Below are 15,051 nucleotides of genomic sequence, written 5' to 3' on the forward strand. Positions count from 1 at the left end.
CATTACATTTGCTTTTTCTTTTGATACTTTATCATTCTTGGGCGACATGCTTCCAGAGCTAAGTAATATGTAACAAGCACACCAGAAAATCTACAGCAGATTACATACGCATCTGCTTGTCGACATCATAAAGGCATATCTCTTTGTTGCAAAATCTCATTTTGCGGGAACATAACAACATAAACAAACCAAATAAACTAAGACAAATCAAATCCCCCCCCCCCAAAAAAAAAAAAAAAACAGCAAGAAGATGTGTGTGGGTCACTGAAGATTCTCATGCGATATAAACCTACTAGAGGAGTCGATTGGCTGTACTGATGGGTGAAGATGTGAGCAAATTTCATTGACTTTCTGAGCTTGTATTGGCAAAATATACACGAATTTCTCATCCCGGATGGAGCCGATGCTAATACGGACTTTCCGATGTCTTCACGGAGGCAACACGGAGTAGCCGGTGCCTACAAGGAAGGAATACGGATGCAACACGGAGTAGACGGTGCCGACAAGGAAGAGTTTGTATTGATTTCCATCCGTGATGTCCGGGATGAAAAATTAAGCAAGCTCATTTTTTTTTTTTTCGGCGGACATGCCGGATGATCAAGGATAATGTCGGATGACTTCACGAAGTCAACACGGTCATGCCGGAAATAGTACGGATGATCCCGGACCGACGATCCGTGGTCATCCGTGATGCAATCCGTGAAAGTGTAAAAGGGGCTTATAGCGACCAATTCTTCGCACTCGGCCGTGAAAAAAAAGAGTTCCGTGTGTGTGTGTGTGTGTGTGTGTTTGTGTGTGTGTGTGTATGTGTGTGGTTTATTTTGTATGTGTGTGTGTTCCCGAAATTAAGACATCCTCTCCCGAAACATAATGGCAAGTGAAAACATTTGCATAATTTTCCTTTAGTGCTAGTTTCTGGTTGCGGAAAGTGGGCGAAAAAAAAAAATCCGCCTTTACAGTAAGGTTAAAAGGCGAACGCAGATGACATTCTATGGTATGTTGACAACATGAAATTAAATTTTTTCTTTGTTTTGTTTCTTTTTCTAAGAATAACAAACAATAAGAACAGTTAACAGGGATCGACAAAAGCGGGATGGACAGCTGAAACAAGTTCTTCAGTCGAATTCCCGTTCGAAAGCTGGACGGAATCTCTCCTCCCGCTCTAAAATTTTACAGGACGACATAAATTTTAACAATTATATTGCAAGCATTACGAAGGCCGACGACCAGTTGAAGTAAATGCCGCAACAAAGTAAATAGGTAAACCTGGTATTAAAATACACAGATTTGATTCAATGATGTGTCAAAGAACACAGAAATCAATGTATTCTATGCAGCTACAAAAATGACAGAAGTCAACGGAGTTTAACAAAGAAAGACAACCAGCTGAAATAAGTATAAGAATGTTAGTCTAGTTCCCGTTTGGAAGTCGGACAAAATCTCTCCACCTGAAGCTTAACAATTAATTCGATAACAGTCAAGTTTCCTTACAAGTAGTCGTAGCTACCATCAACCATCTTAGTGACCAATTCTTCGCACTCGGCCATGAAAGAGAGTTTCGTATTTTACCGAAACCAAGACATCATCTCCTGAAACATAATGGCAAGTGAAAACATTCGCATAATTTTCTTTTTGCGCTAGTTTCTGGTTGCGCAAAGTGGGTGAAAAAAAAAATCCGCCTTTACAGTAAGGTTAAAAGGCGAATGCAGCTGACATTTTTTGGTATGTTGACAACATGAAATCAATATCCCTTTTTTAGCATAACAAACAATGAGAACAGTCAGCAGGGATTGACAGCTGAAACAAGTTCTGCAGTCGAATCCCCGTTTGAACGCTGGACAGAATCTCTCCGCCCGCTCTAAAATTTTACAAGACGACATAAATGTTAACAATGATTACAACCACGCGAAGGCCAACGACCAGTGGAAGTAAATGCCGCAACAGAATAAATAGGTAAACACGTTGTTAAAATACAAATATTTGATTCAATGTTGTGTCAAATAACAAAAAAAAAATCAATGTATTCTACAGCAAAAGATATGACAGAAGTTGTCGGAGTTTGACAACGAACGGCGACCATCAAATAAGTTTTGCAACGATGGTCAAGTTTTCGTTTGTAAACCGGACAAAATCTCTCCGCCGTATTTCCTACGCGTAAAGACAAGATAATACAAATTCAAAGTCTATCGAATGCGGTCAAGTCTCCTTTCACATCGCCGTAACTACCATTTGCACAACAGATGGAAAGTCAGCCTGTTATTCACAATTATCTATAGCAGCGAGAATATTTTTTTTTTTCTCGTGAAAACACAAAACTTCCCATTCATTATCGTACTCGGTATTGCGAATCATATCACCCAGCGGATTAGCTGTAGCCACGCGTTTTGGACGTTGCTCGACGATGGAACAGAGACGGAATTTCGGTGGTAAAGTAATGGTAATTCGTCGGGACGATATGCGACGTTTTAGATCACACGGATAACGGGCTTTATGCTGTGACAAGTAAAGCTGAACAAAACATAAACTTGAACACGAACCACATTGAAACGAAGCCATATAGTCAGAACGTTTCCCGACGGTTGAACAATGATTCGTCGGGAACGATATGCGACGTTTTTAACAAAAAGAAACGCAAGGCACAATAGAAGCCGAACTTTGAAAATAGTTAGTAAGTCGGGAAGAAGAGCGACGATTAGTGAAAGGGAATCCTTTCTCTATCGTCGCTTATCGTCGGGACGAATAAACAAAGGTATGAATAGAAAGTACGTGTATTCATATGCACGGTTGCTTATTCATATGCACGTGACGCCTGTTCATATGCAAATCATCAAACATGCACAATGCGACATCGTCGCGACGAAGATATCTCTCTATCAGGTTTTTCTGTGGTGCCTAATTCATTTGTTTCTACTCTGTTGTTTTGACTTGTTCGTATGTTTACCTTTTTTTGCCTGATCCTTCTGATTTTTATTTTGTTTCTTGTTTTGTTGTTTTGTTTTGTTTTTTATAGATTCAAGAACTGCATTGGTCTGTTGACAGCTTGGACGACGATTGTCAACACGAGTCCTTGATGGCAGAAGACTTGGCCCGATGGGTGTGCAATATGTCGAGGCTTTCGCACTTGTGTCTATCATTCCGTAACTTGTCCGATAATTTCTTCTTAACAGCCATTGCCTTTGCATCGTCATGTCAGGTATGTGACGTTTCTCTTTATATTATATATATGTGGTAATTGTATCATTAACTGTGTGAGTATTAATTTGCAAACGTATGTGAATGTGTTTTATTTTTTTTTGATAATTATCATTTCACCTTTTTCAATCTTTTTAAAACGAGTCTGCAGAGAGCCTTTGTTTACTCTGCAGTAAGTTACCATTTCCCCCCTGACACGTGTCGTTATTTCTTGAAGATCTGTCTAGGACTGTTGCTTTTATTTAAAACAATTCTCTGTTTTGTCAATGCAGAAACGCGTGATGCGCAAAGGATTACGAATTTGTACAATTTTTCGTACCCTGTTGCAGTGGAAGACATTTTTTTTTTTTGTGGCCAAATTGAATTGCTTTTGCTAAGACTGTTGAGGCTTGTTTTTAACATAATGCTTACATCAAACCAGCTTGTTCGATTTTTTTTTAATATCCCTTGTTTTTAGAGTATAGATTATTGCCATTACCTTATTCCATTTGACACTGAAAGTGGGATGTTTTAAAATCGTTGTACGATCATTTTCTCATTTCTAATTTCATGTAGGTCAACAACCGTTTGACTGTAGGGAACTAGAAATGTCGCTATAGCGACTGATGCCTCCGCCATAATGCATGATCCTCCCAATAGGTGTATAGTACATGTCTTCACAATGTGTGATGACAGTTTCACATAAGTGGCAAAATGTGACCCTGCACCTTAAAACAAACAAAAAGTCGCAAGACATGAATTTTTAGTTAAGACCATATTCTGGAAGAGCAGACATTACGCTTTAAAATGATGTATAACTCAAATCAAATGGACTCTCCTAACCTATCTAAATATTGGAAAGAAAGCACAAACTCAGGAAAAGTGTGAAGTGAGAAAAGAGGCTCTAAAGTACAGTGTCTATTCAAGCGCTTAATCTTTACCAAACCGTGCTGGCTGTGCGATGAATGGGACAAAAAAAAAATGGAAGTAAACCACCAGAGTAACAACAATGAAGGGATTATCAGATTAAACTGAAATTAAGCATGCCTCATTAACACATTCTGTCCATAATTAATGTCATTTTTCAAAGCAGTAGCGCTATCCTTACAAAGTTATTAGAGTTGAAAGTGAAGAGTGTGGACAAGGTTTTTCAGAAATGAAAAAGGGATTCTAAAGACACACCTAATCACACTATTCTACCAAGAATGTTCGAGATAAACTGAAAAAAAAAACACACACACACTTTCCTGCCCGTTTTTTGATACCAAATTTTAGCATCATGTAAAAGAAAACTCGCTCTTTCAGAAAATATGAAAAAGTCAAGTTCGGCTACGTTGAGCCATTTCACCTATTTTCAGTCCTCACGCAAAATCAGTGTGTGCGACTTTATGTTCGTTTTGAGGTGCACGGTCACAAATATTGATATGACCGGTTTGTCAGCAATGCCTTGAATGTTCACTTCCTTCAAACTGGGTTTGCTATAATTGTCTAAGAGTGCAGGTACACATATTCGGGGAATTGAGGATTTTGCTTGACTTCTGACCAACCCTGTTATAAGTTTATGCATTGAGTAATTTATTTTCAAGGTATGAAGAAAGATTTTTTTTAAGTTTAAACCTGACCTTTGACCCTTAACCTTTGCCCTTTTCTGGCTGGAAATTTCCCAGGGAATCTCCATTAGGTAATACATGTAAAATTTTAAAACTAATAATGCCAGCATTGCATATACTAGTATATGAGGGAAACAGTAAAATTTTGAGGAGTTGACCCTGACCTTTGACCCTTGACTATTGGCCCATGACGCCTAGCTTCCCTAGATAATCTCTGCCAGTCAGTACATGCATATGTACCAAGTTCCATGAAGATACATTGAAACATTTACGAGAAAAGTGAAATTGCAACTTTTCATCTAACCTTTGACCTTTTGACCTTTGACCTTTTGACGTGAAACTCTTTCTGGAGAATCTTTACGCAGTAGTACATGTCTGCACTAAGTTTCAATAAAATACCTTCGGGTATTGCTTATGGGGAAGAAAGCAACATTTTTAGCATTTGACCTTGACCTTTTGACCTTTGACCTCTTGCCAATGTCACTAAAATCTCTTCAACTAACTTCCCCATCATACATCATCCTTGGACCAAGTCTGCTGAAAGCTGCTTTATCCAGTTTTGAGTTATCACGTAAATAGATAAATCTTAGGATTTGACCTTGATCTTTGACCTTTGTCCGATTTCACTAAAAAACTACTCATGTAATAATAATTTTTATCCCATCAAACATCATCCTCGGACAAAATTTGGTGAAATTTGCTCAATGCAGTCTTGAGTTATCGCGTAAAAGGATACAATTTCATGATTTGACCTTGACCTTTGCCTGATTTCACCCAAAATCTAATCAAGTGATTGCCCCATCATACTTTATACTTGGACCAATTTTGGTAAAATTACAGTCAATATTTCTCAAGTTATCGCGTAAACGAATGTGGACGGACATACGTACGTTCGTACGTACGGACGGACGGACGGACAACCCGAAAACATAATGCCTCCGGCACCACTTCGTGGCGGAGGCATAAAAAAGACATCATTAGCATCAGTAGCTATGTTTTCTACTTTGAGACAACTAAGTTAAATGATTGGGAATAGAAAAAAAAAAAAAAAAACTTTGCGTGGTCAGTAGTATACAAATAATAACTGCTTATGAGAGCACAGTTGAAATTATGGGCCCAAGGTGATGTGAAAACCGTAACTATGCCCGAAGCGAAGCTGAGGGCATGGTTACGGTTTTCACATCACCGAGGGCCCATAATTTTAACTGTGACCCGAATGTCAAGCAGTTATTATTTGTTTTATATACCGAAAATATAGATTCCGAAATATAGATACCGAAAATATAGATTCTAGTCTCTTTTACAGCACTCGTAATCAATGCTGATCGACAGCGCGGCGGTCGTATCACTGGTGCGTACAGTGATGTGTACAGTGTACGTTACGTGTACTACGGGGTTGCGATTGTCTCCAAACCAGTCCGCTAGTCTCTTTTACAGCACGCTGATTGAATGCGCGGCGGTCGTATCATTGGTGCGTATATATGAGCGATCTACGTGTACGGGGTCGCGACTGTCTCTAAAACCTATTTACTAACTGTGCCCGGGCCCCGGTCACAGTAACTCAAAAATAGGGCACAGTTATTTTCATGACTCCCCTTTTAACCAATCAGATGAGAGGATTCTAGAAATGAGGTATATAATACAATATGTTTTGCAAATTCTAAGTAACGCACGCAGGCAAGTGAGTGTTCAAATATTGTTAGAATCCAAAGGGAAATTATTTGAAAAAAAAAAATTGACAGTATTATTTTGTGAGTTGTTGCGGTTCGTAGGGAGATAAATTATGTCGGCAATGTTTGTGGACCGCGACAGAGCTAGGAAATACTCATCCTGTATCTTGGGGACAAGATATCTCTTGTCCCTGCATGAGCGCTACAATTATTCTTTTAAACAGGATTTCTGTTTCTTAATCTGCCCATACCCGCAATAATATGTGGCAGCATTTAGTTGAGTTGAGTTGAGTTTATTAACAACATACATATGAATATGATAACATGATAACATGAAATTCCACAGTGTAAGATACAATAACATGAAATTTTTATGAGAATACAATGATTTTGTACAAGGTTCTTACAGCTTTGCAAGCATATATTTTACATACTTATATCTACCTTACATAAGAATACATGTGTTATAATACATTTAGTTTCGTTTTGATACATTTATCACTGAAAAGGCAAAGAGAATAAATAAGTATGTAATGTAGACATTATATGCATAGACAGAAGTTCTGAGAAAAATAATCGAAAAAAAAGAAAAACAGAAGATAATGTTGTTAAAGGGGGAACCAAAAGTTAGCACAAGTGCTAGTCGAGAATGGTTCTCCCATCATAGCTACATGTATATTTAAGCTGCTTATTGCAAGGTCTACTCTTTTAAAGTAACTGTACTATAGAAGTACATTAAACTGAACACTGAAACATCCAACATCCAATCAAAAACTTGCGAATGGAAAATGAATCTAGGTTTTATCTCGATGTAAGAAATTGTGCAGTTTCATGTCTTTGCATTCCCGTTTTCCGGCAGCTTTCTTGCAGCTTCCTGGCTTCATCATTTCCATTGGTCTAGTGCCAGCTCACGTCATCCCCCCCCCCAAAGTTGATACTTTTTTTTTTTTTTTACTGTTCGATTAATAATTTTGTTTCTTGACAGATTCAGCACTTGGAGTTGATTATTCCGAACTGGGAAACTGATCGCCAACATCAGTCTTCGGTGGGAGAATATTTGGTACAATGGGTTCTTACTTTGCCACGTCTTTCGAGCTTGAGTGTAAAATGCTCCAGCTCGTCTGATGAAGTCCTCTCAACAGTTGTCGATATGGCAAAATCCTGCCAGGTATGTCACCATTGAACAAATACAATACACATTTTTACTATGAAAGTATTCACGGCCCCTTATTCTTCTGTCTTCTAATAATTAGATTGCTTACATACCGTCGAAGCAAAGAGCTGTTTTGTTATTGTGTTTTTTTATGTTCTTGTGTTGTTGTTTTTTTTTTGCTTTGAAAAACGAAATACCAAATGTCCCATTATTCTCTTTCCTACCTTCCTCTGCCTACGAGTATCCAAATATTTGTGGCCGCTTTCCTTCTTACTCAGCCTTTCAAAATGAAGAAATAGATATAAAGCAATGAAGGTATAGACCATACAATCATGCGCTTGTACTGGAAGAATTCTTCAAGAAATGTGGAAAGGCTCTATCACCATCGACTACGCAAAATGTTTAAACAATTGTGGAGGCACAACTCTTTCTCACCGGAGGGTAAAATCATTTGTACCCTTAAATGGATGGCACACAAGCATTTCTGTTACAATACATTACATAAATTAATTGTGACATACTGTTGTTCGTTTTTTTTTTTTAACGTTTTTATAATACATCTATCCTTAGTCATAACTCAATACACACGTAACCATTGCTCTACTCATACGTATAAAATGTTATATGTGAAGATCGCTTTTTTGAACTACGGAAGTTGTAACGTTTCTTGTTGCTAAACAGGACTAATAAAATACGTAATGAGAAAAGTGAATTTTTTGGAATCTTAGAGCACTACAGACGTTGTTTTGCTTTTCTTTGTCAGACTCATTATCTTTTCATAAAGAATTGATCAAAACTTTACAAGTAGCATAAGGAACAAATTTTGTTGCCTTCCTGTGTTTTGCAGATCTCAACCTGCCCCAGACATTCTTAAAGATAATTGATTCAAGGGACATGGGAGTAGATAAAATAGATAAAATAGATAAAAGTAGATAAAATACGGTGCATTTTATTTTACTACTTGTTTAAAAGAATTTATGACGAAAAGACTGTAACTTCCATGAATTTCTTGAGCGATATCAAAGAATATTAAAGAAGTTTCTCATTTCAGTTTACAAACAGTGAAATTCTCTGGCATTTGCGATCACCTCGCTATTACCCCGTTTCTGATGTGATCCAAGTCTAATTGGAAGATACTGTCACAAGCTGTTAAGAATGAATAATGCAATACATTTGATGTATATTTTCCAGGGAAAAGAAATCGATCCAGTCAAACACGTGTTCTATTACTCTCTCTCTCTCTCTCTCTTTCTCTCTTTCCATAATATAATTATATATATATATATATATATATATATATATATATATATATATATATGTTATGATAAATAGGCAGTGTAAAGATGTGTGTGTGTGTGTGTGTGTGTAAAAATACATTATGTTCAGTGATTTCCCTCTTGTATACTTGTACTTGTGACAGCTTGACGACATTACCTTCAATGGAAAGCCACTAAACCAGTTGGTCCTTGACAATGAATGAGGTAAAGCGAAGGTACACTTTCTTTTCTTCTCCCTTCACTATGTCAATGATAATCCAATGCATTCCAGACGTGCATGGGTCAGTATACTGAGCAATTCAGTTCCATACTGTCTGGGAGTTTACCTATATAATGATCGATGAAAATAGATTTCGGTAACTGCATAGGCCCTATGTAATTATTTCTGTGTGTGTGTGTGTGTGTGTGTGTGTGTGTATGCATTGGCATGCCTGTTCTTCTGTGTATCTGTTTGCCATACACCAATACTCTAATGATAATGAGTTACAGGTTATTAGAAGTCTCTGTGCATAGAATTTGCTAAATTATGGAGTTTGCAACACGAGGGTACAGATGACCAGTTTTACATCTTGTCACATAAGTTGCGACAAAACACATGTTGAGCATGAGGATGTGCATATCGCCGGGGCATCTTGGATATCTTTTGTAACCCATGCAGTATAAGACCTAAAGAACTTCTTTATCCCCTGTTTTACATTTCTTGTAACTCTGTGCAATGTCTTTCCATTTTCTATGGCAGGAACGCAATAAGAGAAGTGACCCTGAATGTGAGAGACGATAAGAAACAGGCAACTCGGTTCTTACCAGACAGATTTACCAGCATCGACTGAAGTAAAAACGAACGAGGCTTGAAATATATTCGAGAAAGTGACATCTCATTACAAGGATTTTAAGGACAAGCGGACTAGCACGAAGAAAGGAACAAGCGCGAAAGCGAAGTCACGGCATCAGATGCACATTTCTATATACTGAAAGTCATTAAAACCCGTTATAAACGTCTTATGAATTAGTATGAAAAGAACCATACAAGAGCGTAATAAGGCATAATCATGTAAGGCGTTGGAATACAACGGAAGGAGGTGGGGAGGAGGGGGTAGGAATCTGGAGAATGAATATGCGACTAGGGTTAGAAATATTGATAATTATATTGACCAAAGAGACTAGGCAAAAAAATAAAAATAAAAAGGGTTATTTAGGATGAAAAAGGAGTACATAGGCCAACGTTAAATAGCATTTAAAGGAGGAATCGACGTAATTGACGACGTCGCAGGGTGTCACTATCGGTTACATCGAGACGGTCTGTTGATCTGAGACCCCTGCCAATTTGATGGAGGTGCCTGAATGCGATTAAAAGTTGGCAAAAGACGTACAAAAATACTAACGCTGATCAATTATTGTACTACACCGTATGGAACTATTTTCATATATTATGTATAAGTATATTATATATGTGAGGTATATCGTGGAACAGTCTTGCTGAGGCAGTATGTGTACTTCAGCACTTGATCTTTGTTTTGTTTCGTTTTACTTCAGTTGATTATCAAACAACTTTCTATTCGAGGCCATTTCCCACAGTTGTAATCCCTTTGAGTATTGTAAACAGAGAAAGAAAAACGAGCGAAAAAAAAAAGCACAGTAAATGATGGAGAGATAAAGTACAATTCGATTTAATTTTTAGAAAACACAGTTACAAGCAATACTCTAAATAAGATCGGCATGTTTAAAGGGTGTGTACAGTTCTGGTCGAGGTGAATAGCTTTTAACATTTTGCGAGATATTCAGAAACTACTCTATAATGAGATGTCAGAGAGCATGCAGATCTAAGGGGTATCAATAGTTTATTCGATGAAAATCGGTTTTGAAAATGGCTAAGATATCCAAAAACAAGGTGAAACAAACATATCCTAATAAAGTTGTGGTATGTCGCCTTTTATTATTAGCACTTTTTGGATATCTCAGCCATGTGAAAACCAATTTTCATCAAATAAACGTTGAATCCTTCTTAAGATTACATGCTTTTCATATTTCATAAGAGGCTTTTCATTATCTCACTTATGTTCAAAACATGAATTCCTACCTCAACCAGTACTGTATACAGTCCCTTTAACCCCACTGACAATATCTCTAATAGAGCATAATATGATTGCCAAAACAGGCATGTTATTAGAATATCTAAAGTGCTTTAGGAAAAATAAATCAAAAGATATTTGGTGAAAAAGAGCAGTTGATGGTACATCAGCAGGTACAAAATTGTTAAAAAAAGAGAATATTACAATATGTCAATTAAATCTGTGAATTGTTGTTATAGGTACTATATAAGTTAAGGTATAAGGCCATTTTATTTGGGCCTTCAGTGTCTGCGTCCTTCTTCGGATAGGCAGATATTCCAAAGCCCTGACGCGTTTGGTTGAATAAGTAAGCAGTGTATCATTGAGTAGTATAGTGGCTGCAGGAGAAACAAGAAGGGATTTGGACTCGGAACGTACGTTTCTTGAAGGTATATGTCTCACGAAAACCCGAATATTATGTAATTGTTGCGCCTTGTAAGCAGTGGAAGGCAGCGAAGAACTTTAAAACTTTATTCTTGCTTGGACTTCAGGGAGCCACTATAGGTTTTGTAAGATGGGAGAGACAGTGTTCACGTGGAAGAGTTGGAATGACAAACCAAGCAACTGGATTTTGAATGCACTGTAACTTGATATAATAATCACCATGATTATAATCCCCAAAAGAGGCTGCTCCATGTCATTGAGTTGACTTTATGCATAAAGTAAGAACGAGCAAGATAAGGAGGGAATATTGACTCAACGTACGTATAATGAGACGCAACAATTGTTTTCGTATAGACCGATTCTGTGACGCGCTTTGTGTATTTTTGGCATGGGCAGCGCCATTACTGCGGTGTCTCAGCCGACCCCCTCCCCCCCCCCTCCTCTTTCCCCACCCCTCTCACGCGCACGGAATGAAAAACTGATGCCCTAGCCAATGGACGTCTAGTACTGAGTGCGCGAATGCTTGCTTAGTGCGCGAACATTTGTTACAAGTGCAAGATAAACATGTTGCCCGTGGGGTGGGGGAGAGGAGGGGGGGGGGGGGGTCGGCTGAGACACCTTAAAATGAGCTCATGGCTGCGCCCAGTGCCACAATTTGTTTGCTGCCCTCAACGAACCCTAATTGGTCTATAGAGAAGATACAGAAATGTTTCGACATTATATTCATCAAGGTCTTCCAATTGAACCGATATAATCATGAAAGAAGGCCATCGAGTGTTTGTTTTGTGCAGTGAAACGTTTTTGAATATATGTCTCCTCTACATGGCAGTGGTTCATTCGTAATTCAAGTTTCAACCAACTCATGACAGCTGTAGAATGTGGTTGACTAGTAGTAAATTACACTTTAATAGTGTAAAGTGATAACAAAATGTGATTATCATAATATTGTACTCAATTTTGCTCTGAGCAAAGTAAAGCAATGAAAGGGGTAGTACAGTTTGTTTTCCATTTAGCAAGCAGCGCGACCATCCCTTTAAAGTGACGTTCAGTAATTGAGAAGACATGTGTGGGTGTTGGTGTGTGTGTGTGTGTGTGTGTGTGTGTGCGTGTGTATTTGGTTGAGTGTGTCACTGATAAAAAAATATGCCTGCACTGACAGTCAAAAAAAAAATAAAATAAACTGGAAAGGAGGAGAACTGCTGACTATTCGCTGTACAGCTACGTAGATTAAACAAAAATATGATTAGTCATATTCTCTTGTCAGTGTACATGTATGGTACAAGTATCTCTATTCAATATCTCGATAAATACAAACTGTACGACTTTTTAAAGTAAAGTAACAAATTTGCAATTCTGCACTATAATACGTTTACGCACATACACATAGGTATAGTTTTGATGCAATTTCAAAATCACTCGGTTATCTAGGGCATTCGGGGGTCAAAGGTGAAGGTCATTAAGCAACTCCTTAAAATGTGCTTTTCCCTCTAATTATGCAATACCTTCAGTTTTTTCTTGAAACTTAATATCGTCTGTTGAGAATGAGAGGGGCGTTTAGTTGTCTTGAACACTCTGGGTTTAGTGGCAACTTAACACCCTTATCATTCTCAACCGACTATATATGTATGTACATACCAAATGGAGATTCTCTGGAAAGTTTGGGGTCAAAAGTTCAAAAGGTCAAAGGTCGAGTGAAAGTGCTAAATTTTACTTCTTCCTCAATATCACGAAAGTAATTCAAATTATCATCATGAAACTTATATACATACGTACATATTTAGCATGTTCTACCTGACAGTGATTCTCTTGGAAATTTTATGGTCAAAGGGCAAGGGTCAAAGGCTAGGTTGAGATACTATAAATTTCCTTTTTAATACTGATTTATAAGCTTATAAAAGGGACAAAAGTCAAGTAAAAATCCTCAAATCCTCAAAAACCTGCACTCTATATAGTCATTCATTTACTTAAAACAAGTTGAAGAAAAGTGAACATTTCACCAAATTTGCTGACAAACCTGTCATTTTTAATTAGTACTTTGCCAGTTATATGAAACTGTCATCACACATTGTCAAGACATTGCACTATAGACTTAATGGAAGAATCATGCATTATGGTGGAGGCATACCAGTCACTATAGCCACATTTCTAGTTTGTTTTGTTTTCTTTTTTTTCATTCCATGATTTCTTGTTTTATAAACGTATACAGTGGATTTTTTTCCTTTTCTTTTATCCTTTCTACATTCCCAGAATCATTTGAAATATTTCAATACTTTGAATACACTTGCTCAATCACAGGCGTGATTGCACTACTATTTCTGTATTCCTCCTCACCTCATACTTTTTTTTCTTTCATTCACTTACCACTTAAGTTAACCAACTCACTTATTGTCACAATTCAGTCTGACAGGCCCATCGACACTAGATAGAAGAGAATGATGTATTTAACACATAGGCCCGAAATAACGAAGGTTGTACAATTGAAACCATGGTTTAAAGTGATAGTACAGTATTGGTGGAGATGAGATTTGAGCTTTTAACTTTTTGCGAGATATCAAGAAAATACTTATGAAATAGTACAAAGCATACCATTTTAAGAGGAATTCAAAGTTTATTTGATAAAAATCGGGTTTGGAATGACTGAAAGATCCAAAAACAAAGTAAAACAAAGCGAACTTGATAAAATGTGGGTCCCACATTTTATTAGAATAGCTCTGTTTTGGATGTCTCAGCCATTTCAAAAGTAATTTTCATCAAATAAACATTGAATTCCTCGTGCCATGCCATGCTCTCATGCAATTACATGCTCTTTCACATTTTATAAGAGGTTTGTCATTATCTCACAAAAAAAAAAAAAAATGTTCGAAACGTGGAATTAGGTCTCAACCAAAAACTATACAATCACTTTAAACCATGTAACATTTCGTTTACAAAATAACTGATTAAGTAACGAAATTGGCCATGCAACACTTGGCGCCCCATACAAAAAAAAAGAGAAAAGAATACGGTCTTTGCCTATGGTTTAAACCATGGTGTCAATAAGCCAGTTCGGAGTTCCACTTTGCGCATGAGCAGAAACAAGGTCATTCGGACCAACAGGCATGTTGGTTTTTAAATTTACTGGGATAAGAATCTGTCATGTAATGATTATTCATGTAATCCTTATAAATGCCGCTTGCCAGCACATCCACCTGTCAGCAAAAGTGGTATTTGGCAATATCAATAGAAAGAGATTGTCAATACATCCAATGCAAAATAATGAAATGGATGCTTTCTTAAGTGTGAATTGACAGATCATTCTGCTCATCTGGTCTACGCAAGTTTATTCTTTGTTTGAACGGGATTGATGAATCCCATAAATTGTTACGTAAAGCTTATGCATTATGTCGCTCTGAAAACGAGTGAAGTGCCCCTAACCAACTGAGAAAAAAGGAAGGTCATTCGGACCAATGTGCCCATGGCTTATTGTACCGCCTTAGTGAATTCAGACCATTCGGTTTGGGATATCCGTATGACCTGATGGCGACAGCTGAGTAGCCAATGTGTAGGACTAGACCTGCTCATGGAAGCGGAATGATTCCATTATATATATATATAATATATATATATATATATATATATATATATATTTTTTTTTTTTTTTTTTTAAGAACATAGATAGATTGAAGAAGACTGTCACAA

General features: G+C 37.4%; 1 protein-coding gene across 1 annotated transcript in view; it reads left to right on the top strand.

Moving 5' to 3' along the window:
* LOC140226565 (uncharacterized) overlaps positions 1-9,084 on the top strand; it is a 51,780-nt gene extending 42,696 nt beyond the window's left edge. Inside the window, exons 8-10 of the mRNA XM_072307022.1 lie at positions 3,011-3,193; positions 7,437-7,619; positions 9,025-9,084. Coding sequence (XP_072163123.1) covers positions 3,011-3,193; positions 7,437-7,619; positions 9,025-9,084 — 426 coding nt within the window. The remainder of the gene's footprint in view (positions 1-3,010; positions 3,194-7,436; positions 7,620-9,024) is intronic.
* The last annotated feature ends 5,967 nt before the right edge of the window (positions 9,085-15,051 follow it).

Source organism: Diadema setosum, chromosome 3 (assembly GCF_964275005.1).
Source record: "Diadema setosum chromosome 3, eeDiaSeto1, whole genome shotgun sequence".
In the NCBI taxonomy this organism is placed as follows: Eukaryota; Metazoa; Echinodermata; class Echinoidea; order Diadematoida; family Diadematidae; genus Diadema; species Diadema setosum.